Raw genomic sequence first — 26,560 nt, 5'->3', positions numbered from 1 at the left:
ATAATCAAAGAGAAATTTTACTTCCAGCTGCTATGGAACAATGGAGAACATTAAGGTTCCAAGACTTTAAGAAAGTAAATGAATATAGCTCAGCTCTGTATAATACATGTTCACAACTTAAATTCTGTGAACATGAAATAAGTGATGCAGACATGATGGAGAAAACTTTCTCTACAATGAATGCTGCAAACATCACAGTGCAAAGAAATTTGAGAATGCTAAAGTTCAAAACATATCCTGAACTTAATTCATATCTCTTAGTTGCAGAGCAAAATGATGAGCTATTAATGAAAAATCAGCAATCCCGTCCTACTGGTACACTTGCAATCCCTGAAGCAAATACTGCAAATAATTATAAACAGGGACAAGGACGCGGGCAAGGTCGGGGTTATAATAACCATCGCCATCATGCCAAAAGCCATAACTATGGTAGAAACCATCCTTATGGTAATGGGAATGGGCGTGGACGTGGCCGTGGTCGTGGCCGTGGTGGTCAAAGAAATAATAATCCACGAAAATATAAATATCAACCACAAAACAAGCCCACTAAACAAGATGTTGAAGAAAATTCTTCTAAAAATTCTCAAGAATCTTGCTACAGATGTGGTAGAATGGGCCACTGGGCTAATACTTGCCGAACATCTAAACATCTTGGTAAGATGTATCAGGATTCGCTGAAAGATAAAGAAAATGAAGTAAACTTTGTGGATAACGTCGATCCAACAGTCACTGAGAAACCATCTGATTTATATGAAGATTTCTTGAATGTTTAAGTTGTGTGTCTTTCGAAAAATAAACGATTTAATATCGCCTGTCTTTGTCATTATGTTTGCTAAATGTTTCAGTACTATCTATTTGCGTGTAAAATATTGTGTAATATTAATGTACTCACTATTTATTTCTTATATATGAAGTTCAATATGAATTTTGCTGGAATACAACATCAATCAAGTGGTGGAGATCTGTGTATAGCAGACAGTGGAACTACACACACTATACTTAAATCCGAGAAATATTTTATTGATCTAAAACCAACGGAAGGAACTATACATACAATATCAGGACCTGCTAACTTGATAAAAGGGATAGGAAAGGCAAATTTCATACTACCAAATGGTACAAAATTTTTAATAAATGATGCCTTATTTTCTCCCAAGTCAAGCAGAAATTTATTGAGTTTCTCCGACATATACCTTAACGGGTATGATTATCTGTCAGTGACAACAGAAAATGAGAAATATTTAAGTATCACTGACAAGAGTCATGTGGTTGAAAAACTGCCAAGACTTAGTTCTGGATTACATTATACACATATAAATGTACCAGAAATACATATGGTAGTTAACGAAAAATATATTGATCCTGGTGTATTCAGTTTATGGCATAACAGATTAGGCCATCCAGGATCAACAATGATGAAAAGGATTATTGAATGTACTCATGGACATCCACTAAAGGATAAAAAAATCCATCATGATACAATGGTTCCATGTACATCTTGCTCTCTTGGAAAATTGATAACTAGACCCTCACCACTTAAGGTTGAGGAAGAATCACCAATGTTTCTTGAAAGAATTCAAGGTGATATATGTGGACTAATTCATCCACCATGTGGACCATTTAGATATTTCATGGTTCTAATAGACGCATCTAGCAGATGGTCTCATGTTTGTCTGTTATCAAGCCGTAATGTGGCATTTGCAAAATTTCTTGCCCAAATTATTAAATTGAGAGCTCATTTTCCTGATTACACCATTAAAAGGGTGAGACTTGATAATGCTGGTGAATTTACATCTCAAGCATTTAATGACTATTGCATGTCTATAGGAATTGTTGTTGAACATTCTGTTGCTCATGTGCATACACAAAATGGTTTAGCCGAGTCATTGATTAAACGTTTACAGTTAATTACTAGACCATTGATAATGAGAACAAAACTCCCTGTATCTATATGGGGTCATGCAATTTTACATGCTGCTGCATTGATTCGCATCAGACCAAGTGCAAGTCATAAATATTCCCCCCTACAACTTGCTTTTGGTCAAGAGCCAAATATTTCCCATCTTAGAACATTTGGTTGTGCAGTGTATGTTCCAATTGCGACACCACAACGTACAAAAATGGGTCCTCAAAGGAGGTTGGGAATATATGTTGGATATGAAACATCTTCAATATTAAGGTATATTGAACCTATGACAGGTGACGTTTTTACAGCACGTTTTGCTGATTGTCATTTTAATGAAACATTGTTCCCTAGATTAGGGGGAGAAATGAAAAATAAAGAAAATGATGTTTCATGGTGTGAACCTCAATTAAAGTATCTTGATCCTCGCACAAAAGAATGCGAGACAGAAGTTCAAAAGATAATGCATATACAAGAACTTGCAAATCAATTGCCTGATGCATTTACAGATACAAAAACGGTGACAAAATCATATATACCAGCAGTAAATACTCCAGCTCGAATTGAAATTCCAAAAGCTGGCAATAACGTCACTCATGAATCTTTGCCACGTCAGAAACGTGGAAGACCAATTGGTTCAAAGGATAAAAATCCTCGAAAAAGAAAATCAGCTGATAATGAAGTAAAAGAAAGTGTTCAAGAAGAACCACAAATCAGTACTCCTACTGCAGAGGAGATTGATGATGTCAATACAGAAATTGCAATCAATTATGCATATTCAAAAATATTATGGAACCGAAATGAAATGAAAAATCTTGATGAGAAATTTTCATTTAATGTTGCTGATGTCGAACGAGGTGTATATAAAATAGTTTATAATTTTAGCAGGAAATACTATTAAATACGATACAATTTTACACAAGATATTTATTTATTTATAGAATGGATATACTTAAACCTTGCTACAACACTTATAGGCAGTGTACCTAATCGTACAGTAGTGTAGTTTTTAGTAAGTCCGGTTCGTTCCACAGGGAAATCTTTAAACAAAGCTCAACGCTATATTAGTTTACTTTTATAAAAATACAAATATATATATATAAGTAATATTATTATTATAAAGGGGGTTTTTACCGTTTAATGACCGGTTTGTCGATTTTAAAACTTTAGTCGCAGTTAAAACCTAATGTAAAATATAAAATACAAGACTTAAATTAAAGCGTAAAGTAAATAACGATAATGAAATTGCGAATAATAAAAGTGCGATAAAATTAAATTGCGATAATTAAAAAGTACGATAAATAAAAGTGCGATAAAATAACAATAAATAAAAGTGCGATAATTAGAAGTGCAATTAAATATAAAATAAAGGAAATTAAATATGAAATAAAAGAATTATGCTTATTTAAACTTCCGTAATCATGATGTTTGACGTGTTGATTTTAGTTTTATGCCCATGGGTTAATTGTCCTTTGTCCTGGATTATTCAATATGTCCGTCTGGTTTTTGTCCATAACAGTCCATCAGTCATAAATATAAATTGCAAGTGTCCTTGTCAAATTATTATTATACCCGAAGATAAATATTCCAACTAATTGGGGATTCGAATTGTAACAAGGTTTTAATACTTTGTTTAATGAATACACCAGGTTATCGACTGCGTGTAAACCAAGGTTTTACTACTTTGTTAACAATTACACCAATTACCCTTGAATGTAATTTCACCCCTGTTTTAATTATTCTAGTGGCTATTAATCCATTCCCGTGTCCGGTTAAATGAACGATTATTCGTACATATAAATACCCCGCCCATCGTGTCCGATCGAGTGTATATGGTAATTTATAGGGACGCCCAATTGTAAATCTTTATATTAACATTAACAAACTTTCATTTAGTTAAACAAATATAAAGCCCATTAATAGCCCATAGCCTAGTTTCCACAAGTGTCGTTCTTTTATCCAAACCCCAATTATGGTACAAAGCCCAATTACCCAATTTTAGTAATTAGCCCAACATCATGATTACTTCGTTTTAAATAAGCATAATAATAACTTAGCTACGAGACATTAATATAAAAAGGTTGAACATAACTTACAATGATTAAAAATAGCGTAGCGTTACACGGACAGAATTTCGACTTACACCCTTACAACATTCGCTAACATACCCTTATTATTAGAATTATAATTAAAATTAAAATATAAATTATAAATATAAATATATATTACTTCGTATGAATGAGAAGGAAAAAAATGATGATGATTTTGATCAGAATTCGGGTTGATTTATAGCCAGACTTGATTTTTGGGGCTCCGCGACTCGCGGCCAAATACCCTTAAAACTCCGCGAGTCGCGGAGAGGTATTTACAGTTTACACCCTTGGAGTTTCCTGCTGCCGACGGTTTTAAATATATATATATAATATATATATAATTAATATAATTAATTATATATTATATTATATTTATATACATAGTTAACTTGTAATTTTTAGTCCGTTGCGTTGAGCGTTAAGAGTTGACTCTGGTCCCGGTTCCGGATTTCCGAACGTCCTCGCGTACAATTTAATATCTTGTACTTTGTGTTTTGAATCTTGTACTCTTGTGATTTTGAGACGTTTCTTATCAATAATTGGAACCTTTTTGATTGTCTTTTGTACTTTTGAGCTTTTTGGTCGTTTGCGTCTTCAATTCGTCGAATCTGTCTTTTGTCTTCACCTTTTATTATTTAAACGAATATCACTTGTAAATAGAACAATTGCAACTAAAAGCTTGTCTTTCTTGAGGAATAATGCTATGAAATATATGTTCGTTTTTAGCATTATCAAATATTCCCACACTTGAGCGTTGCTTGTCCTCAAGCAATATTGTCTTGAAATACTAGAATCACTTCTTTATTCTTCACACTTTGTACATCAGTGATTTCTATACGGCGGTATAAACAATGGTAGTAACGATATGGTTTACAGTCCCACATGACTATAAAAATTTAGATCCATTAAGGAAATTGGATCTTTATGAAAACATTTGATCTTTTGAAAATTAAATCTAGTTTTTACCCTAGATAAGTTTTCCGGAATAACCCTTTACCGGTGTTTGCAAAATATTTTTGTGGGTTTGGTGGGTTTCAGATTTGAAAATTTTAGCTCAAAACTTGCGGTTTTGTGTCACCCACTTGCTAACCTTGTATTTGGAAAGCAACACGTCCAGTTTACTTGTTCCGTATATTACCTTTCGGCAAACTACCGTCCGGTTGTAAAGGAAAGCGTTGAACAAGCAACTGTTTAAGGCAATGTCCCGTGACATGCTTTTGATTATGGTCTATAACGTGTCGGACGCAATTACTATCCTTGGTAGGAGCAATAGTAAAGCTCACCCTTATAATTTGTCGGTCTGGCACAAGGTCCTGTCTTTGACCATGTTATGCAACCACCGTTCTTACGGTTGACACCTGATTTAGTTCAGGTGACCTAATGAATTCCAGGTGAATTCCTAGGATTTTACGTTCAATGGTAATGAACGCATTGAAAATAGGGTTTTCAGAAAACAAATCGGTTTATAATTTTGATCAAAATATTTTCTCGTTCAAGCTCGAGTTTAGATATCATTGAACTCCATGAGTTTGTAATTCTCAATCTTTAAGGTCAATCTCTAGGATTGAGTAATATCAGTCTTAAAAGCTGATTTTTAATCTTTAAGGAGATTATCCTTTCTGGGGATCTGATTCATTAGTCTTATCCAGCTAATTTGCACGGTGCCTCCCCATTGTACGAGATAAATCCTTCTCATGGTTAGGATAAATCTGACCACTTGGCGACCCTGTTTAATGCTGAGGTCCGTGGATTTCCTGCTGATTTTAGTGATGACTTTTCTAGATTTTTCGTCAACCTACAGCTGGTCTGAACGACAACTTCATGACCTAAATCAAGAAGCGCGTGTCTTTTTCGGAAGACTTTACTTCCTTTTAATGATGGAATTGATTCATCGTGTAGATCCATCTTTCTTTCAAATATATTACAGTAAACCGGGTAAAACTGATTAGTATCATCCAAAACAAAAGTACCTGCAATAATCTTGTACAAAGATATGTGATAGATAGTTTTTAATTGAATAACTTGGTACATTCTCCTCACACTTAGTTTCTTTCTTTGCCTTTTTATTCTCCTTTATTCCATTTTAAATGAATTCAAGCATTTTAGGTTGTTTCTCAATTTATGTCCTTTCCGAGGTAACGATAATTTCGGTATTATCACCAAGTTTTCACCGTTCATAAATATGTATAAACATGATTTTGACTTCATTTAATTGAAAAATTTTCAAATTTTCACAAAATTTGGCAAATAAACCAAGTGTAAACCCGAGAGAATTTATAACCCTTCCCCACACTTGAGATCATGCAATGCCCTCATTTGCATGAAATCAGACTATAATTATAAATTCATGAGGGTGATTAGTGTAGAAAAGTGATTAAAAATACCCAGTTTGTAAGCATATTATTTTACATCACATTTGATATTTTGCGCCTTGTCATCAAAATTAGTAGCTTTTTGTTGAACTTAATGACAGTCTTTGAAAGTGCGTTGTTTTACCCTGTTTTGTATATAACATAAAATACAAACATATATATACATATTTTTGAAGTCTGGTATATAACCCCACTTTTCAAAAATTTATAAAGTATAATATTTTTGGCATACTTTAAATCAATAAAATTAAAAATAATGATAACAAAATTTGTCGCCCCGCCCTCGGGTAAAGTAATTTCGGCTCTATGACCTAGTCTTCAACTTACGACGAATTTTATAAATCATTTTTTTTTTTTCAACTTAATGAAATAAAGTAAATTTTGTTTTTAAATATCACACAAAACTTAAAAGCATATTAATTTCATATAAAACCTAAAAAAACAAAAATTCAGAATGGGGGGAGAAAACTAGTTCTTTAGTGTCTGCTAGCGGAAAAGACCAATCGGATTCCATTCTCGGAACTACACGAGAACAGAACAACTAACTCTAGATAACATTTTCTTAGAACATTTGAATCTCCCCACACTTAGGTAGCTGTGGTGTCGAAATTGTGATTAACTTCATCGTCAATTTCTTTTGGTCCATAATCAACTTGCCTATCTGTGACTTTTTCTTTAAGCCATTGGTCGGATTCCTGTGTAATATCCACAATTTCAACTAGTTTCTCCTTTTCTTTAGGTGATAGATTGGATACTAACCGGTTACATAACTTAAAGTTCCCCTTGGTTCTAGCATCGCGAATCCGTTTAATAAGTTTCTTCATTGAACTATTAATAACGGGTTCATTTAATTTCGTATCAACAACGGGGTTCTTTGTTATCATGTCATCATTAGGTGTTACTTCATTTTCCCCACACTTAGGCATTTCATTATTGCTAAGTATTACCGTTGGAGTTGGTAAAACAACATGGTTGTTACCAATCATTTTTGCTGGTTCAACGGTTTTGGTTGGTGGAGATTTAGTCTTTCGAATCATAAAGGTGATCGATTTGTCACCACTTTTAAGTGTCATTCTTCCATTTCCTACATCAAATAACGCCCCGGTGGACGCTAAGAATGGCCGACCTAAAATTAGAGGAATGTTTGGGTCCTCTTCTATGTCAATGACAATAAATTCGACTAGAAAGGTTAAATTGCCTACTTGAACGGGTAGGTTGTCAGCAATTCCAACTGGGTGCTTAATGGTTTGATCAAAGAGTCGAACACTCATATCCGTTGGACTTAACTTACCTACACCTAATCTCTTATATAAGGAAAGAGGCATAACACTTACACTCGCACCTAAATCTGCTAGTGCATCATACATGACACAATCACTAAGTAGACAATGAACAATAAATTCACCCGGATCACCTACCCTAGGTGGAGGTTTTGGTGGAACTGTCTTCACCGGGTTTATATTTACGGCTTTTGTTTCTTGCACTTTCTTATTCTTTTTCTTCTTCTTCTTTCCAGAGGTATCACAATCTTTATTACCTATCACTTGCTCATACTCAACTCCTTTTCTTGGAAACGGGATGGGTGGTTTGTATGGTGCCACCACTGGCTTTACATACTCGGGTGGTGGTGGTGTAACTTCTTCATTGTTACTCTCATCTAAAACCTTCCCATCTTCTGGTGCTGGTTTTTCAGAATTTGTTGAAACCATGTTAACATTCTCATTCCGAGGATTTACTTCAGTATTACTCGGTAGCTTTCCTTGTTCCCTCTCACTCATTAAGCTAGCAAGAGTACCTACGTGTTTTTCTAGATTCAAAATGGAAGCTTGTTGAGTTCTTAATGACTGATCAAATCTCTCGTTCGTTTGGGTTTGAGTTTCAATAAATTGTGTTTGAGATTCAACTAGCTTGAATACCACGTCTTCCATATTTGACTTTTTCTCTTCGGTTTGTTGTTGTGGTTTATATAAGTTAGGTCTTTGTTAATTGAAAGTGTTGTTTTGAGTTGGTTGGTTATTCGGACCTTGTTGGTTGTACGAGTTGTTGTTGGGTCCGTTTGGATTGTAAAGAATGTTTTGATTTCGATTGAAGTTTAACTTTGGCGGTTGATAATTATTTTGATAATTATTTTCCAGCCTTTGGTTCATGTAGACAACATTCTCACGTTGTTCCATCGTTTGTTCAATGTGACAGTCTTTCATTAAGTGTGGTCCACCGCATTGCTCACAACTGATTCGTATTGCGTGAATATCTTTATTCATCTTTTCCATTCGTCTTTCGAAAGCATCTATTTTTGCGGAAACGGAATCAAAGTCATGGCTAGAATCGGCTCTAGCCGCTTTAGATGATCTAACGATATCTTTTTCTTGGTGCCACTCATGCGAGTGGGAGGCTGTGTTATCAATAATTTTGTAAGCTTCAGTTGCGGTTTTCTTCATAATGGATCCACCAGCGGTTATGTCGATGTCTTTTCGTGTGGCGATGTCTACGCCTTTATAGAAGATTTGTACTATTTGAAAAGTATCTAATCCGTGTTGAGGACATCCTCTCAACATCCTTCCGAATCTTGTCCACGCCTCATATAGAGTTTCATTTGGCTTCTGTGTAAACGTAACAATTTCTGCTTGAAGTCTTACGGCTTTAGATGCAGGAAAGAATTGTTTAAGAAATTTGTCAATTAAAACGTCCCATGTATCGATCGCCCCTTCAGGTAACGATTCCAACCAATCTTTGGCTTCTCCCTTTAAAGTCCAGGGAAATAACATGAGATATATTTGTTCATCCTCTACTTCTCGGATTTTAAATAGTGTGCAGATTCTATTAAAGGTACGTAGATGTTCATTTGGATCTTCCTTCGGCGCACCACTAAATTGGCATTGATTAGTTACCATGTGTAGAATTTGTCCTTTGATTTCATAATCTGGCGCATTAATGTCTGGATGAGTAATTGCGTGACCTTGGCCAGTGCGTTTAGCTCTCATTCGGTCTTCCATACTTAAAGGTTCCAGATTCTCCATAGTTGAATTTGTTGACTCGGTATCACTAGATGATTCTGATTTAATAGTTCGTTCCTCAACAATCTCTGTTTGAATGATTGGTGGTTCCGGAGGAAAGTTTAATGGTTCAGGATCTATGAACCGTTCCTGAATATTTTCTGGATTCTCAATTGTGAGGTCGGGTGCAAAAAATGGATTATCGGAAATTTGAACTGAAGTACTTGGTCGACTGGATGACGATTCTAAAGAAAATCAACGGCGGTTATATTTGTTAAACGATGTCTTGATCGAGTTACAGGTGGTGAACGTACAAAAGGTGGTGAACGTCTTGCTCGGTGCATTCACTGAATATCTTATTAGTTTTAAAAAGGAAAGAAAAATTATAATAAGTTATCCAATTAATAGACTTTTCTGATTTTGCCCACGTTTCGAATAGCCAAAAGATGCAGCAGAGGGGCAGGATTCGTTTGGTCTCAATATAATTGAGGACTGTTTGGCTCCAATAACCCGGTCCACGTACAAATCCAACTATTACTACGAACCAGAAAATTTTGATGTCTATCAATTTAACCACTCAAAATAAATTTTCGTAATTTTAAGAAATTTAGATAAGAAGTAGAATAAAATTCTAAGTCCTAAAAACTAGAATGACGAGAAATAAGAAAGACAAAGAGTTCGTCGCAAAAGGTCGAAAAAGAAAAAATGGTTGAAAAATAAAAGGTGACGGAAAAATAAAAGAAACTTATCAAAACTTAAAAATACTTAACTAATTTAACCTTATTACTACAACTAACTTAAAATTATAATCGCAAATTGAAATTACTAATTGAAATGATAATTGATACATAGTAAAAGGTGTCTAAAAATATTAAAGCTTACAAGGAAAAACTAAATCCCAAATGGAAATAAATTAAAAAGAAACTAAAACTTAAAAGGCGTCGCAAAATTCTAAAGCACCTAAATCTTAGTCTAAAGAAAAAGCACTTAAGGAATTCTACGGCAAAGCCTAAAAATCTAGGAGTAAAAATAACTATAGCTAAAACTAAGTTTAAAATTAAATATGAGCTAAAAATACAAAAGTTACGCTACAACGATTAAAAAGGTACAAAATATAAAAATATACAAAAAATTGTAAAAAGTACAATTTTTATAAAAATATTATTTTATATTATTTATTTTACTAAACTATTAATTTTACAATTTAATAAAAACTTAATTAATACTAAATACATAAATATAAAGTAAAAAGTAAAAATAAAACTAAAATTAATAATAATAATAATATTTAGGTTTTAATAATAATAATAATTAAAAATAACCCGTGATTAGGGTTTTTTGTCCGTGTGTCAGAGGCCCTCCGCGAGTCGCGGCAAATAAAGAGGAAAACCCCGCGAGTCGCGGGGTTCAGGAATTCAGTTGACAGGTTTTGTTTTTACGCGTTTTCTTTATTTATTTTTTTTTTTTTTTTTTTATTATTTTCTGTTTTCTGTTTTTAATTTAAATAAACGATTTTAAAATAAAACTTATATTTTTATAAACTAAAATAGAAATAAAGAAACTTATAAAACTTAAATATTTACAAAATCTTAAAAATACTAATATTTTTGTTTTTCTTTTTATATTTTTGAATAATTAAAACGTATTTTTACAAGAGCGAATTTTTAATAAAAGTAACTAAAATTTTTTTTTTTTTTTTTTTTTTATATTAGCGTTGCGCTTCCGGCTTTTAAGATAGTTCCCCGGCAGCGGCGCCAAAAATACTTGATGTCGAACGAGGTGTATATAAAATAGTTTATAATTTTAGCAGGAAATACTATTAAATACGATACAATTTTACACAAGATATTTATTTATTTATAGAATGGATATACTTAAACCTTGCTACAACACTTATAGGCAGTGTACCTAATCGTACAGTAGTGTAGTTTTTAGTAAGTCCGGTTCGTTCCACAGGGAAATCTTTAAACAAAGCTCAACGCTATATTAGTTTACTTTTATAAAAATACAAATATATATATATATAAGTAATATTATTATTATAAAGGGGGTTTTTACCGTTTAATGACCGGTTTATCGATTTTAAAACTTTAGTCGCAGTTAAAACCTAATGTAAAATATAAAATACAAGACTTAAATTAAAGCGTAAAGTAAATAACGATAATGAAATTGCGAATAATAAAAGTGCGATAAAATTAAATTGCGATAATTAAAAAGTACGATAAATAAAAGTGCGATAAAATAACAATAAATAAAAGTGCGATAATTAGAAGTGCAATTAAATATAAAATAAAGGAAATTAAATATGAAATAAAAGAATTATGCTTATTTAAACTTCCGTAATCATGATGTTTGACGTGTTGATTTTAGTTTTATGCCCATGGGTTAATTGTCCTTTGTCCTGGATTATTCAATATGTCCGTCTGGTTTTTGTCCATAACAGTCCATCAGTCATAAATATAAATTGCAAGTGTCCTTGTCAAATTATTATTATACCCGAAGATAAATATTCCAACTAATTGGGGATTCGAATTGTAACAAGGTTTTAATACTTTGTTTAATGAATACACCAGGTTATCGACTGCGTGTAAACCAAGGTTTTACTACTTTGTTAACAATTACACCAATTACCCTTGAATGTAATTTCACCCCTGTTTTAATTATTCTAGTGGCTATTAATCCATTCCCGTGTCCGGTTAAATGAACGATTATTCGTACATATAAATACCCCGCCCATCGTGTCCGATCGAGTGTATATGGTAATTTATAGGGACGCCCAATTGTAAATCTTTATATTAACATTAACAAACTTTCATTTAGTTAAACAAATATAAAGCCCATTAATAGCCCATAGCCTAGTTTCCACAAGTGTCGTTCTTTTATCCAAACCCCAATTATGGTACAAAGCCCAATTACCCAATTTTAGTAATTAGCCCAACATCATGATTACTTCGTTTTAAATAAGCATAATAATAACTTAGCTACGAGACATTAATATAAAAAGGTTGAACATAACTTACAATGATTAAAAATAGCGTAGCGTTACACGGACAGAATTTCGACTTACACCCTTACAACATTCGCTAACATACCCTTATTATTAGAATTATAATTAAAATTAAAATATAAATTATAAATATAAATATATATTACTTCGTATGAATGAGAAGAAAAAAAATGATGATGATTTTGATCAGAATTCGGGTTGATTTATAGCCAGACTTGATTTTTGGGGCTCCGCGACTCGCGGCCAAATACCCTTAAAACTCCGCGAGTCGCGGAGAGGTATTTACAGTTTACACCCTTGGAGTTTCCTGCTGCCGACGGTTTTAAATATATATATATAATATATATATAATTAATATAATTAATTATATATTATATTATATTTATATACATAGTTAACTTGTAATTTTTAGTCCGTTGCGTTGAGCGTTAAGAGTTGACTCTGGTCCCGGTTCCGGATTTCCGAACGTCCTCGCGTACAATTTAATATCTTGTACTTTGTGTTTTGAATCTTGTACTCTTGTGATTTTGAGACGTTTCTTATCAATAATTGGAACCTTTTTGATTGTCTTTTGTACTTTTGAGCTTTTTGGTCGTTTGCGTCTTCAATTCGTCGAATCTGTCTTTTGTCTTCACCTTTTATTATTTAAACGAATATCACTTGTAAATAGAACAATTGCAACTAAAAGCTTGTCTTTCTTGAGGAATAATGCTATGAAATATATGTTCGTTTTTAGCATTATCAGTTGCATATGACATCATGAATAATGATGATGATCCAGAACCAACATCTATGGTTGAATGTCAAAATAGACATGATTGGGCTCAATGGAAAGAAGCAATACGAGCTGAATTAGAATCACTCAATAAAAGAAAAGTTTTCGGATCCATCATTCTCACTCCTAAAGATGTGAAACCTGTAGGATACAGATGGATTTTTGTCCGAAAAAGAAATGAGAAAAATGAAGTTACAAGGTATAAAGCTAGACTTGTAGCTCAAGGTTTTTCTCAAAGACCGGGAATTGATTATGAAGAAACTTATTCCCCTGTTATGGATGCAATTACTTTTAGGTACTTAATCAGCCTGGCAGTTTCTAAAAATTTAGAAATGCATCTCATGGATGTTGTGACTGCTTATCTATATGGATCACTTGATAGTGATATATATATGAAGATACCTGAAGGATTTAAGGTACCAGAAGCATCAAATGCAAAACCCAAAGAAATGTATTCGATTAAATTACAAAGATCTTTATATGGGTTAAAACAATCGGGACGTATGTGGTATAACCGATTAAGTGATTACTTGATAAGCAAAGGGTATACAAATAACCTTACTTGTCCTTGTGTTTTCATTAAGAAAATAACATCCGAATATGTGATCATAGCTGTTTATGTTGATGATCTTAACATCATAGGTACAAATAAAGAGATCTATGAAGCCATTCAACTTCTAAAGAAAGAATTTGAAATGAAAGATCTCGGAAAAACCAAGTATTGCCTTGGTTTACAAATTGAGCATATGCCTAATGGTTTACTTGTACATCAAACAACATATACTGAAAAGATTTTGAAACGTTTCAATATGGACAAGGCAAAACCATTAAGTACTCCTATGGTTGTTAGATCACTCAATGTTGAAACTGATCCATTTCGTCCATGTGAAGATCATGAAGATATTCTTGGACCAGAAGTACCATATCTTAGTGCAATTGGAGCTCTTATGTATCTTACAAATTGTACAAGACCTGACATTTCTTTTGCAGTTAATTTGTTGGCAAGGTTCAGCTCTTCTCCTACCAAAAGACACTGGAATGGGATCAAACACATATTTCGATACCTTCGAGGAACTACTGATTTAGAATTATTTTATTCTAACGAATCAAAACAAGATTTGGTTGGTTATGCTGATGCAGGTTATTTATCTGATCCACATAAAGCTAAATCTCAAACTGGATATGTATTCCTAAATGGAGGTACTGCAATATCATGGCGTTCTCAAAAACAAACACTTGTTGCTACATCATCAAATCATGCCGAAGTGATTGCATTACATGAAGCTACTCGGGAATGTTTTTGGTTGAGATCAATGACACAAATCATTACTGATTCTTGTGGACTAGAACGCGATAAAAGTCCAACAATTATCTATGAAGATAATGCAGCTTGCATAGCACAGATGAAAGAAGGGTATATCAAAAGTGACCGAACCAAACACATACCTCCTAGATTCTTCTCATACACTCAAAATCTCATTAAGGACAACGAGATTGAAATGAGATATGTTCAATCCAGCAAAAACTCTGCTGATCTTTTCACGAAAGCACTTCCAACTGCTATTTTCAGAACACACGTTCATAACATTGACATGAGACATGTTCAAAAGATGTAACAACCGAAGCGATGTCTACTTGAGGGGGAGTCAACTCCATGCTGTACTCTTTTTCCCTTAGCTAAAGTTTTTCCCACTGGGTTTTCTTTAGCAAGGTTTTTAACGAGGCAGTAACTTACAGTTGATCTTCAACAAACAAAATTGCTATCCAAGGGGGAGTGTTATAATATATAAATATATATATATATATATATATAAATGGATAGTCAATTATTGATACACAAAAGTAATATTATTGTATTACCTAAACTTGTGATATTTTTGCTATAAATAGCCATGAATGCAAGCATTAAACTTGCACCATTTCTCACACTTACAAAGTGTTTCTTTCTTTCTCTCCATTATCATCTTTGTTCTTACACTCCATTATTAGTATTCTTAATCAAGAATCAAATCATTAAAGGTAGTTATAAGCCTACTGAATTATAACATCAAGAATCAAACCACTAAAGGTAGTTATAAGCCTACTGAATTATAACAGATTTATGACATTTTGCTACCAATTTCTTTATTAGTCTATTTATTCCAATCGTTCACATCCTGAAATTAAATATAAAAAGATGGTTATGTCCAAAACATGTACGGAGTATTATTTATAGTTGAAATTAAAAAGTGTTGATTTGTACACATCTAAAATTTTTTCATACACAATCAATTATTCATTATATTATTATAATCTACAATACCTTAAAGTATACTCCGTAATTGATTGTGTATGGTTAAGTTTGGTTGTGTACAATTCGATGCTCGTATGGATTCGTCGTATGATTTTTCTCCTAATGTATAATAAAATTGTAATGATTCGTACTAAAGAAATGATTGAGTGGATGGTTATTGAACATTACGCCTGATCTGGTCAGTCAGCGACTTCTAACGCCATTTTTTTAAAAATAGTAGTTATGTCATTGCTTTGAAAACATAAAAGTGATAATGAGAATGCAAAAAATAAATAACAATATATATTGGTTGAAATGAAAGGGAGATGATACTCACACAATAAGAATTGATTCATACACACTAATTTACTATTATACCTTTAATTTACAATTATGAAGGTTCAAGTCTTTAAATAAACTTAGGGTTATAACTGTTAATTTTGTGTTAAAAAGTATGAATGGATCAATTTTGAATGTGTGAGTATCAACTCCCGAAATGTAATTAAATCTTTGACATAAAGTCATAGGGCGGACCGTTTGGATTCTATCCACCTACTAAATAAATAAACAAACTTTTTTTATCTATTTATTTATATTTTATCAAAGGAAAAAATCATAATCATAATCATATACAGTAATCTGCACACACACGAACACCCTTTTTGCTTTCTGGTTGTTCATCTACATTGAGGCTGTAAAAAAGTTGTCTTTTTTTGTAATCTTGCTGTAGATCCATCTTTGTTTTCTTCCTGTTCACGTACTAACATAAACCCCTTTTGATTTTCAACCTAAAGATTGCATACCCAACAAAGAAAATCAAAAAATAATAATCAAAAAATAAAAAATAAAAACTAATCTTTATAACATTTTACGAGATGGGTTCATGTTGTTCCACCACCGGCGGCGGCCGGAGAGATAGAAAAGACGGTGGTGACGGAGATGATGAAAATGATAAAAATTGGTGGAAATCCAAAAGTGTTAGACATAACTCTGATTCAAAATTCAAATTTGGTGGCGGTGGCGCTACGGCGGTGGAACGGTTGCTCCGCCATGTTCCCGGTAGACTTTTTGGTAATGGGTCAACAAGTATTGCAAGTTTGTATACACAACAAGGGAAAAAAGGAACAAATCAAGATGCTATGATTGTTTGGGAGGTTTGTTATTATTCTTCTTCATCATTATCACACACATATACTTGATATTTATAATGAACCTGATGTTAATGAAAATTTTCAATATAAGTTCGGTTGGCATTTTAGGTTATAAATGACTCAAATTATTAAAAATTACTGCTAATTTTAGCTTAATGACATGGTGTTGGCATAGTAGACAATAGAGGACTTTACACTTTGAGGTAAAAAATGATTCTTTTGAAATGATTTTGTATGACTTAATAAAGGACTTTGTTATTTTTGGTAGTTTATGTTAAAATACAATGCAAATTTAGAATAATATGGAATTAGTAAATGTATATGGGTAAAATATCTAGATATTAATATGTATAAGAAAATATCTAGATATTAGAATATGAGAGAAAAATCTAGAAATTGAAATGTAAAAGAAAAATCTAGATATTTGTAGGTTGTAGAAATATCTAGATATTTATATATCCATGGAAATATCTAGGTTCTAGAATGTTCCATGGAGTAGTATAAATATGAGAGGAGATTTCATTTGTGTTGTGTGAAGTTGTGAGAGTGAAATAAGAAGTGAGTTGTGAAGAAGAGAAGAAGAGTGTGAGTTAGCGAAAGTAGAGAAGATAAAGCTTGTAAGTAATATTGTAATTGTAATTTAATATAAGTGTTTTTGTTAAGTTTCCCGATCAAGCCTTAGTTTGTGTTTAAGTTCTTAGTGCACTTTTGTTGTTCTTATTATATGGTCGGCTCTGCCGCCTAAGTAATACATGGTCGGTTATACCGCCTAAAGATATATGGTCGACACTGTCGCCTAAGTACATTGTGCACTAAGGATTTATAAAATTAAAGGCTAACCAACGTCAAAGTGTTGGTGTAGTGAGTCTAGTATAGTCTAGATCCTCTATAGTGGGTGTGTTGGGCTCGTCGAAGCTTCCAACAATTGGTATCAGAGCGGGTCGTTCGGGACCATTTCTAGTGGAGGAAATCGGTAAACGTTGGACGTTTACATCGGCTTGTTTTCACCAAGGCTCTAAGGAAGATTCTGTCGGAGCACAGTTAGGAACTGTGAAAGCTCATCGGTCAGGGACCAAGCTTATTGGACGTTGGACGTCATGATGGCAGATCTTGCAAGTACGAGCAGTGGAATCAAGAGTCTCAATAACCACAACTATGGTTATTGGCGGACTTGCATAGAATCCTACCTACAAGGACAGGATTTATGGGAAATAGTTGTTGGCAGTGACACAACGCCTCCATCGAAAGGAAATGCTGAAGCCTTGAGAAAATGGAACATCAAGGCCGGGAAGGCTTTATTTATATTGAAGACTACAATCGAGGAGGATCTATTGGAGCACATCCGTGACGAGAAAACACCAAAGGCAGCTTGGGAAACTTTTGAAAAATTATTTTCAAAGAAGAATGAAGCACGCCTCCAGCTCTTGGAAAATGAGCTCGCAGGTATCTCACAAGGAAGTCTATCTATTTCTCAGTATTTCACCAAGGTGAAATCTATTTGTCGTGAGATATCTCAACTTGCTCCTGAAGAGAAAGTGAGTGATGCAAGGATGAAGAGAATTATCATCCATGGCTTAAGATCCGAGTATAATGGATTTATAGCCGCTGTGAGAGGATGGCCTACTCAACCATCATTAATAGAGCTGGAGAATTTATTGGCTAATCAAGAGGCATTAGCCAAGCAGATGAATGAAGTAACCATAAAAGACGGAGAAGATGCACTCTTCACCAATAAGAAGAAAGCAACATCTCGAAGACAAGAGACGATGAAAGAAAGTAAGACATATGGGTGGAAGGGTCACCCAAAATCAAAAGGCAACGCTTCAGGGGGAGCTCAACAAGGAAGAAGAGATCATCGCCAACAATACGGGGAAAATGATAAGAGAAAGAATGGTGAATGCTTCAATTGTGGCAAGAAGGGTCATTTTGCTCGAGAATGTAGATTCCCCAGAAGGCGAACTTTCGAAGGAAATGTGGCCGCCGCAAGAGATGAGAAGAAAGAGGTCACATTTGAAGCATCCATTAATGAGAAAACATGGGATGCAGAAGCTGGACTCTCTGTTGAAGCTGACATAGATGATCAAGCTCTTACAACAACTTTAAAGTCAAAAATAAACTACAAAGATGATTGGATCATTGATTCTGGGTGCTCAAATCATATGACCAATGATGAGACGAAGCTGCAAGAAATGGAGGATTACAAAGGAAAGAGAGTCGTGTTGACAGCCGACAATTCAAGGTTGTCTATTTCTCACATTGGAAAGACAATAATTCCAAATGAAGGCGACTCTCATAAGCTCCAACTCGAGAAGGTGTATCTTGTCCCTGGCCTAAAGAAGAATTTACTGTCAGTACCACAATTGACAGCAGAAGGGAATTATGTGCTCTTTGGACCAGAAGATGTGTCCGTATTCAAGAGAGTGAAGGTGGTTGGCAATCCAATTATGCAAGGAAGAAGAATAGAGTCGGTTTATGTATTATCTGCTGAAACAGCTTATGTGGATAAGACTCGAAAAAATGAGACGGCTGATCTTTGGCATGAACGTCTTGGGCATGTGGGCTACAACAAGTTAAAGGAGATGATGGTAAAACGCATAGTAAATGGGCTTCCTCAAATTGATATCCGAACAGATACAATATGTGCTGGATGTCAATTTGGAAAAGCTCACCAATTGCCATTCAAGGAGTCAGCGCATCAGTCCAAGACACCACTAGAGCTCATACACTCAGATGTTTTCGGCCCAGTGAAACAAACATCACTTGGAGGTATGAAATATATGGTGACATTCATTGATGACTTCTCAAGATATGTGTGGGTTTACTTCATGAAGGAGAAGTCGGAGACTTTTCTGAAGTTTAAAGAGTTCAAGAACAAGGTAGAAAGTGAGCTCAATACTAAGATTCGATGCTTACGCACAGATAATGGAGGTGAATATTTATCAACCGAGTTCAATATCTATCTTAAGAAGCACAAGATCAGAAGGCAATTAACTTGCCCTAATACTCCACAACAGAATGGAGTGGCAGAACGTAAGAATCGTCATCTTGCTGAAACTTGTCGAAGTATGCTTCATGGTAAGAATGTACCAGGAAGATTTTGGGCCGAATGTATGAGGACGGCTTCATACGTGATTAACAGACTCCCGCAAACAAAGTTGGGATATATTTCACCATATGAAAGATTATGGAAGATCAAGCCAACCGTCAATCATTTCAAGGTTTTTGGATGTGTATGCTACGTCTTCGTGCCAGATCATCTCCGAAGCAAATTTGATAAGAAGGCAATTCGGTGCATTTTTGTCGGTTATGATGAATCAAGAAAAGGATGGAGATGTTGTGATCCAAATACTGGAAAGTGCCATACTTCAAGAAATGTGGTATTTGATGAAGCTTCTTCATGGTGGTCACCTCAAAAGATAGAGCTTCCAGAATCTCATGGATTAGAAGAAGTTCCAGAAGAAAAAGAAGAACCTAAAGAGCAGATATTGGATCCAATAAAAGAAGGAGAAGGGTCGTACTCTAAGAAAAAGAGTCCATGGAAAACTGGTGTACATCAATCTATATCCGAGGAGGTTCGTCCAAGCCAAAAGAAAGTCGAGGAGCATGCACAAGAATTAAGGAGGTCAACAAGGCCGAGACAACCTAATCCAAGGTATGCCAATGCTGCTCATGTGGATGAATCAATACCTATTGAGCCTTCTACTTATGAAGAAGCAGCGCAAAATCGAGAATGGCAGAAAGCGATGGAAGAAGAAATTAATGCACTAAAAGAAAATCAGACATGGAGTTTAGTTCCAAAGCCAAAAGATGTAAAACCAATATCTTGTAAATGGGTTTACAAGGTGAAGACTCGATCAGATGGCTCCATTGAAAGGTATAAAGCTCGACTTGTTGCTAGAGGTTTTTCTCAACAATATGGGCTGGATTATGAAGAAACGTTTAGTCCAGTGGCGAAGATCACAACAATTCGAGCTCTACTAGCTTTAGCCGCTAGCAAATCTTGGAAGATGTGGCAGATGGATGTCAAGAACGCTTTCTTACATGGAGAACTTGACAAAGAAATTTATATGGAGCAACCAAGAGGCTTTGAGAACAAGTCCCATCCTGACCATGTCTGCAAATTAAAGAAAGCACTATACGGCTTGAAGCAGGCTCCAAGAGCTTGGTACGGGAAGATCGGCGAGTTCTTAGTACAAAGTGGTTTCACAGTTGCTCCTTCAGATTCTAGTTTATTTGTGAAACAAGATCAAGGAAAACTAGCCAAAGTGCTAGTATATGTGGATGACTTAATCATCACAGGAGATCACTATGAGGAGATCCAAAGAACAAGAGAGAATCTGTCTATCAGATTTCATATGAAGGAGCTTGGAGAACTCAAACATTTTCTTGGACTCGAAATAGAGCAGAAAAGAGAAGGATTATTTCTGGGACAACAGAAATATGCGCGAGATCTTTTACAAAAGTACGGAATGCTTAATTGCAAACCTATCTCAACTCCGATGGATCCGAATACAAAACTACGAGCAGATGAAGGAAAAAGTCTTCAAGATGTTACCATGTATCGAAAGATGGTCGGAAGTCTTATTTATCTCACACTAAGCCGGCCAGACATATCTTATGCAGTTGGAGTGGTTAGTCGATACATGAGCAATCCGAAGAAGCCTCATCTTGATGTTGTACGACGCATCTTAAGGTATGTTAAAGGCACTATTAACTTTGGCATTTTGTACAAGAAAACAAAAGAATGTCACGTGACTGGATATTGTGACGCCGATTACGCTGGAGACTATGATACACGACGGTCAACAACTGGATACATGTTTAGTCTTGGATCAGGAGTAATATCATGGTGCAGCAAGAGACAACCAACAGTATCCTTGTCAAGCACTGAAGCAGAATATCGATCGGCATCGTCAGCAACACAAGAAATTACATGGTTGAAACAACTAATGGAAGATCTTCATCAATCAACAGACTATCAAGTAGAGCTTTTCTGCGATAACCTATCAGCTATACGTCTAGCAGAGAATCCAGTCTTTCACGCAAGAACAAAACATATAGAAGTACACTATCACTATGTTCGCGAGAAGGTCCTTGAAGGGGAGATCAAGATGGTGCCAACAAAGACAGATGAACAGGTAGCAGATATATTCACCAAGAGCCTAAGTAAACCGAAGTTTACAAAATTCAGAGAAGCACTTGGAATGGTCTGCAAGACATCGTTGGAAGAAAATTTGCATTGAGGGGGAGTGTTAAAATAAATGCAAATTTAGAATAATATGGAATTAGTAAATGTATATGGGTAAAATATCTAGATATTAATATGTATATGAAAATATCTAGATATTAGAATATGAGAGAAAAATCTAGAAATTGAAATGTAAAAGAAAAATCTAGATATTTGTAGGTTGTAGAAATATCTAGATATTTATATATCCATGGAAATATCTAGGTTCTAGAATGTTCCATGGAGTAGTATAAATATGAGAGGAGATTTCATTTGTGTTGTGTGAAGTTGTGAGAGTGAAATAAGAAGTGAGTTGTGAAGAAGAGAAGAAGAGTGTGAGTTAGCGAAAGTAGAGAAGATAAAGCTTGTAAGTAATATTGTAATTGTAATTTAATATAAGTGTTTTTGTTAAGTTTCCCGATCAAGCCTTAGTTTGTGTTTAAGTTCTTAGTGCACTTTTGTTGTTCTTATTATATGGTCGGCTCTGCCACCTAAGTAATACATGGTCGGTTATACCGCCTAAAGATATATGGTCGACACTGTCGCCTAAGTACATTGTGCACTAAGGATTTATAAAATTAAAGGCTAACCAACGTCAAAGTGTTGGTGTAGTGAGTCTAGTATAGTCTAGATCCTCTATAGTGGGTGTGTTGGGCTCGTCGAAGCTTCCAACAGTTTACTACTTACACATGGAAACTGAAATTTATGCCTGTTATAGTAAATTGGTTAGATAGCATATGTTTGACAGAGGTCCCAGATTTAATATGATAAACGTCAATGGGTTGTTTGGAGTTTTCTTTTGAATAGTATTTTGAGCTTGTGAATATTTTTTAAAACAGAAATTTGATTCAACCAATGAGGCGATATTTTGTGGCGTATTTGACGGGCATGGTCCTTACGGGCACATGGTTGCTAGGAAAGTAAGGGACTCTCTTCCTATTCTATTGTCTACTCAATGGAAAACAAGTTCAGATAGTGAAAATGGCAATGCTAATGGAAGCACACATGAGGACGAGGAAGACGATAATTGGTGTGAAGAAGTCGATGAGAAAAAACACATTCCAGAAAAGTATATACCGCTTAAAAAGTCGTTACTAAAAGCTTTTAGGTTAATGGACATGGAATTAAAGACAAATCCATCCATTGACTGTTTCTGCAGTGGGTCAACCGCAGTTACTTTGGTCAAGCAGGTACACGATAACTTTGTAATTTTTGTTTTACTTTATTTAATGTGTATTAAGTATTGTTAAGCCATTTAATTGTTTCAGGCTCAAGATCTTATAATCGGAAATGTTGGAGACTCGAGAGCAGTGCTAGCAACAAGAGACGATAACAACGGTTTAGCCGCTGTTCAATTAACCGTTGATTTAAAACCCAATCTCCCAAGTAACTATCTTTCTATCCGAATAAGTTAGCTCTCTAATTTCTTGGATGATGATGCTAAAGCGTATGCATTTTAATCGTTTATAGGAGAAGCAGCTAGGATTCAGCAGTTTAAAGGACGGGTATTTGCATTGCAAGATGAACCAGAGGTTGCACGTGTGTGGTTACCAAACAGCGATTCACCTGGTTTGGCTATGGCTAGAGCTTTTGGTGACTTTTGTTTAAAGGACTTTGGATTAATTTCTGTCCCGGATGTTTATTATCACCGTATTACCGATAGAGACAAGTTTGTTGTCCTTGCAACTGACGGGGTACCGTTTTCTACCACCACTTTTTCTAGAGATGACAAAATGGGTCGTTTTGGTAACTGGTCAAAGTAGGTTTGAGTCAAATGGGCAGTATTTAATGAAGGTCAAAACAAGTAGCGCTTACGCTTAAAACAGTTGTATTTAGCAGTTAGTTATTAACTTTATGATGGTGACGGTTACCTAATTTATGTGTTTTATGTGTGTTAACAACAGTCCAGTCCTTAGCTGTCGTTATCAAAATTCATATTTTTTTTTACTATTTCTCAATTTGTGCATGTCATCTTTGCGCAGGGCCATGCTAAACTTCTTCGTATCGTTCCAATTTTATCGGATGTTCTCGAAGCGACTAGCAAAATTCATATTATTAACGTAATAATCAAATATTTTTTTTTTAATAAATCCGATTACGAAGTATTATGCCTACAAATAAACTAAATGACCCGTTTGATTTTTTTTCTTAACCAAATTTTTAAACTTTTTCTGTTTGATCCATTAGAAGTAGATTATGGCATGAATCAACCACATAAATGGGTTGAAATTGCCACCTCTAACTTTGTTTCTTTCAAGATCCAATACAAACAAAGTTCTGAACATGTTTGCTATTTTGCAATATAGGTATGGGATGTACTTTCAAATAAAGAAGCCGTAGACATCGTGGCTGCAGCTCCAAGTCGATCAACTTCAGCTCGAGCGCTAATCGACTGTGCTACACGGGCTTGGCGGCTTAAATACCCCACATCCAAAAACGACGATTGTGCCGCTGTATGCCTATTTCTTGACCCAAAACCCGTACCCACGTCACCCCAAAAGGAAACAAACGAAACCGATACTACTGTCGCTCCAGCAGTTGATACAGTATCAGAACCTGTTCTTGAGCATTCGGGTACGGTCAGAGACGTATGTGAGATCGTACCATGTGTTGAACCGGAAGTTGATAATAAGTTGGTTGAAAAGAGTGGTGTTGGGGCGTCTAAAAGGAGTCTAGCCGAGTTCATAATGAGTGGTGAAGACGAAGAATGGTCAGCACTTGAAGGTGTTGTTCGGGTCAATAGTTTGCTAAGCATTCCCAGGTTTCTGTCCGGTGACAAAAAGTCAACTGGTTCGAGAAAATTTGTTAAATAACTTTGATTTTGTATTGAATTTTAGACCTTTTTATGTGATGTGTATCATATTTCAGGTAGTAATTTTCTTGTTTACAGTAGTATCATGCAATGCAACACTTTTTCTTTAGGCTTTGTTTGCGTTTGCTGATTGTGTATAGGGCCAAAAAATTAATCAAAATTGTTATTTTGATAAAGGTTTCTGTATATGTTGATTGACCCGTTAAATGAGTAAACGTCATCAGTGCCTATAAATGTACAAACCCCAGTAAGTCAGTAAGACCATGAATAACCCCGCTTGTGACTTCACAGGCAGATTAGTAAGACCATGAATAACCCTGTATGTGACGTCACAGGCAGATTGTTCACTTTTTGGCCAAAAAGTGCAATCTGCCTGTGACGTGGCAGTGTCAGCATTTGACACTCAAATAACCTTGACGACCCTCCAATTTTATTTTTTCTTTTTCTTTTTTTATTTTATTATGAATACAAATTATATTACATATAATTAAAAACATATAAAAATTAACCATTGCATAAAATTTAACCATTACATAAAATTTAACCATTACATAAAATTTAACCATTCATGATGCGGAATGCGGATGGGAGGTTTCAAATATGCTCAACTAGATCAACGGTTAGTTGGTCATGCACCGTCCTATCTCTTATCTCTCGGATGATAATGTCTTGATCCCGTCCTCTATTCGGTATCCGTTTTGGACGATTCTCCATATCTTCGGTAATGAACTCTTCCTCCCAATCACTTAACGCAAATCCTTGATCTTCTAAAATCATATTATGTAATATGATACAACAGTCCATAACTCTTCGCATCTTGTTTACCGACATAGTGCGTGCTGCTAATCTTAAAATATGAAATCGACCTTGAAGAACCCCAAATGCCCTCTCTACATCCTTTCGAGCACTAGCTTGAAACATAGTAAACTTAAGACAAAATTACTCAGGTCGTCCTTGAACTTGTACCAAAATCACTAGGGTCGTCCTTAAACTTTTTTTTTTCACTAAGGTCGTCACTATACTTTCAAAAAGTAACTCGCGTCATCCTTCCTTCTAGTTGCCGTCTTTTTTTCTGTTACCCTGAAACATGTGCCAAACATGTGAGGGCAGTTTAGTCTTTTTATAACTTTTTAATTAAATAATTAAATTTATCTTTTTTTTTCCTTTCCTTTTTTTTTCTCCTCTTTCCTTTTTTCTTTTCTTGTCTATTCTTTTCTCTTTTATCTTTTAAAACTCATTTCACCTACAGACACCTTCTATGTTCATCCCTAATTAGTTTACACACCATGAAGCCAAAACAACTTCAAGTCGCACAACTTCAAGCATCTACATGAAAGCAAACTTGTAGATTCGTACCCGATAAAAGGCGACAACTTTATCTTTGAAGATGACGATGATGATGGTTGTGACGATCGCTCCAAATCCATATGGACGAACATGTCATTCATCGATTTCATTGCGAGGTATTTGACCTCTATATGATACGTTTTGTAAACATTGCATTCTTTTGAAAAGGCACACCATAAATGAATATTTAAATCAAGGGTTTTCGACATCTGATGATTTCTACATATAGACAATCACCGTAAATAATAGTTTATAATAGTACTTCCGTTGACAATGCAGTCAAAATAAGATACACGGTGATGATTTGGTGAATGCAACGTTTCCTTAAAAAATATGCCATGTAAGACTCCATGCACATAGCTTGTCTAACATATAAGCAAACAGTGGAAGACTTCTAGGGAACCTGAGAATAAACATGCTAACAAGTGTCAACACAAAGGTTGGTGAGTTCATAGTTTTAATATTTTGCATAATCTGTACATAAAGGTGGATCACAAGATTTCAGTTGTTTCATCTAGAAACGTTTATCAAAATATTCTACAAGATTGAGCACCCTGGTAACTAAACTTTAACGTTATAATAAGTACTCCTGTTTTAACATACATGCA

At 34.7% G+C, this 26,560-nt stretch overlaps 1 protein-coding gene and 1 non-coding gene across 2 annotated transcripts; one reads left to right on the top strand and one right to left on the bottom strand.

Moving 5' to 3' along the window:
- The first annotated feature begins 16,132 nt into the window (after nt 1-16,132).
- LOC139885885 (probable protein phosphatase 2C 66) lies at nt 16,133-24,744 on the top strand. Its single transcript, XM_071869641.1, has 5 exons — nt 16,133-16,569; nt 22,633-22,983; nt 23,062-23,179; nt 23,264-23,487; nt 24,100-24,744. The coding sequence occupies exons 1-5, from the start codon at nt 16,291-16,293 to the stop codon at nt 24,604-24,606; spliced, it is 1,479 nt and encodes a 492-aa protein (XP_071725742.1). The 5' UTR covers nt 16,133-16,290; the 3' UTR covers nt 24,607-24,744.
- LOC139887492 (U6 spliceosomal RNA) lies at nt 23,730-23,831 on the bottom strand. Its single transcript, XR_011773315.1, has one exon. It is a non-coding gene; the product is annotated as a U6 spliceosomal RNA (small nuclear RNA).
- Nucleotides 24,745-26,560: the final 1,816 nt, after the last annotated feature.

The sequence above is a fragment of the Rutidosis leptorrhynchoides genome, chromosome 1 (genome assembly GCF_046630445.1).
Source record: "Rutidosis leptorrhynchoides isolate AG116_Rl617_1_P2 chromosome 1, CSIRO_AGI_Rlap_v1, whole genome shotgun sequence".
NCBI classification, from domain to species: domain Eukaryota; kingdom Viridiplantae; phylum Streptophyta; class Magnoliopsida; order Asterales; family Asteraceae; genus Rutidosis; species Rutidosis leptorrhynchoides.
The sequence above is the reverse complement of the archived record's forward strand: the minus strand, read 5'-3'. Positions and strand labels throughout refer to the sequence as shown.

Coding starts and splice junctions, on each gene's coding strand:
- LOC139885885 (XM_071869641.1), top strand. CDS start 16,291: ATGGGTTCATGTTGTTCCACCACCGGCGGCGGCCGGAGAGATAGAAAA. Junction 16,570..22,632: donor ATGCTATGATTGTTTGGGAG/GTTTGTTATTAT, acceptor TTTTTAAAACAG/AAATTTGATTCAACCAATGA. Junction 23,180..23,263: donor TTTAAAACCCAATCTCCCAA/GTAACTATCTTT, acceptor AATCGTTTATAG/GAGAAGCAGCTAGGATTCAG.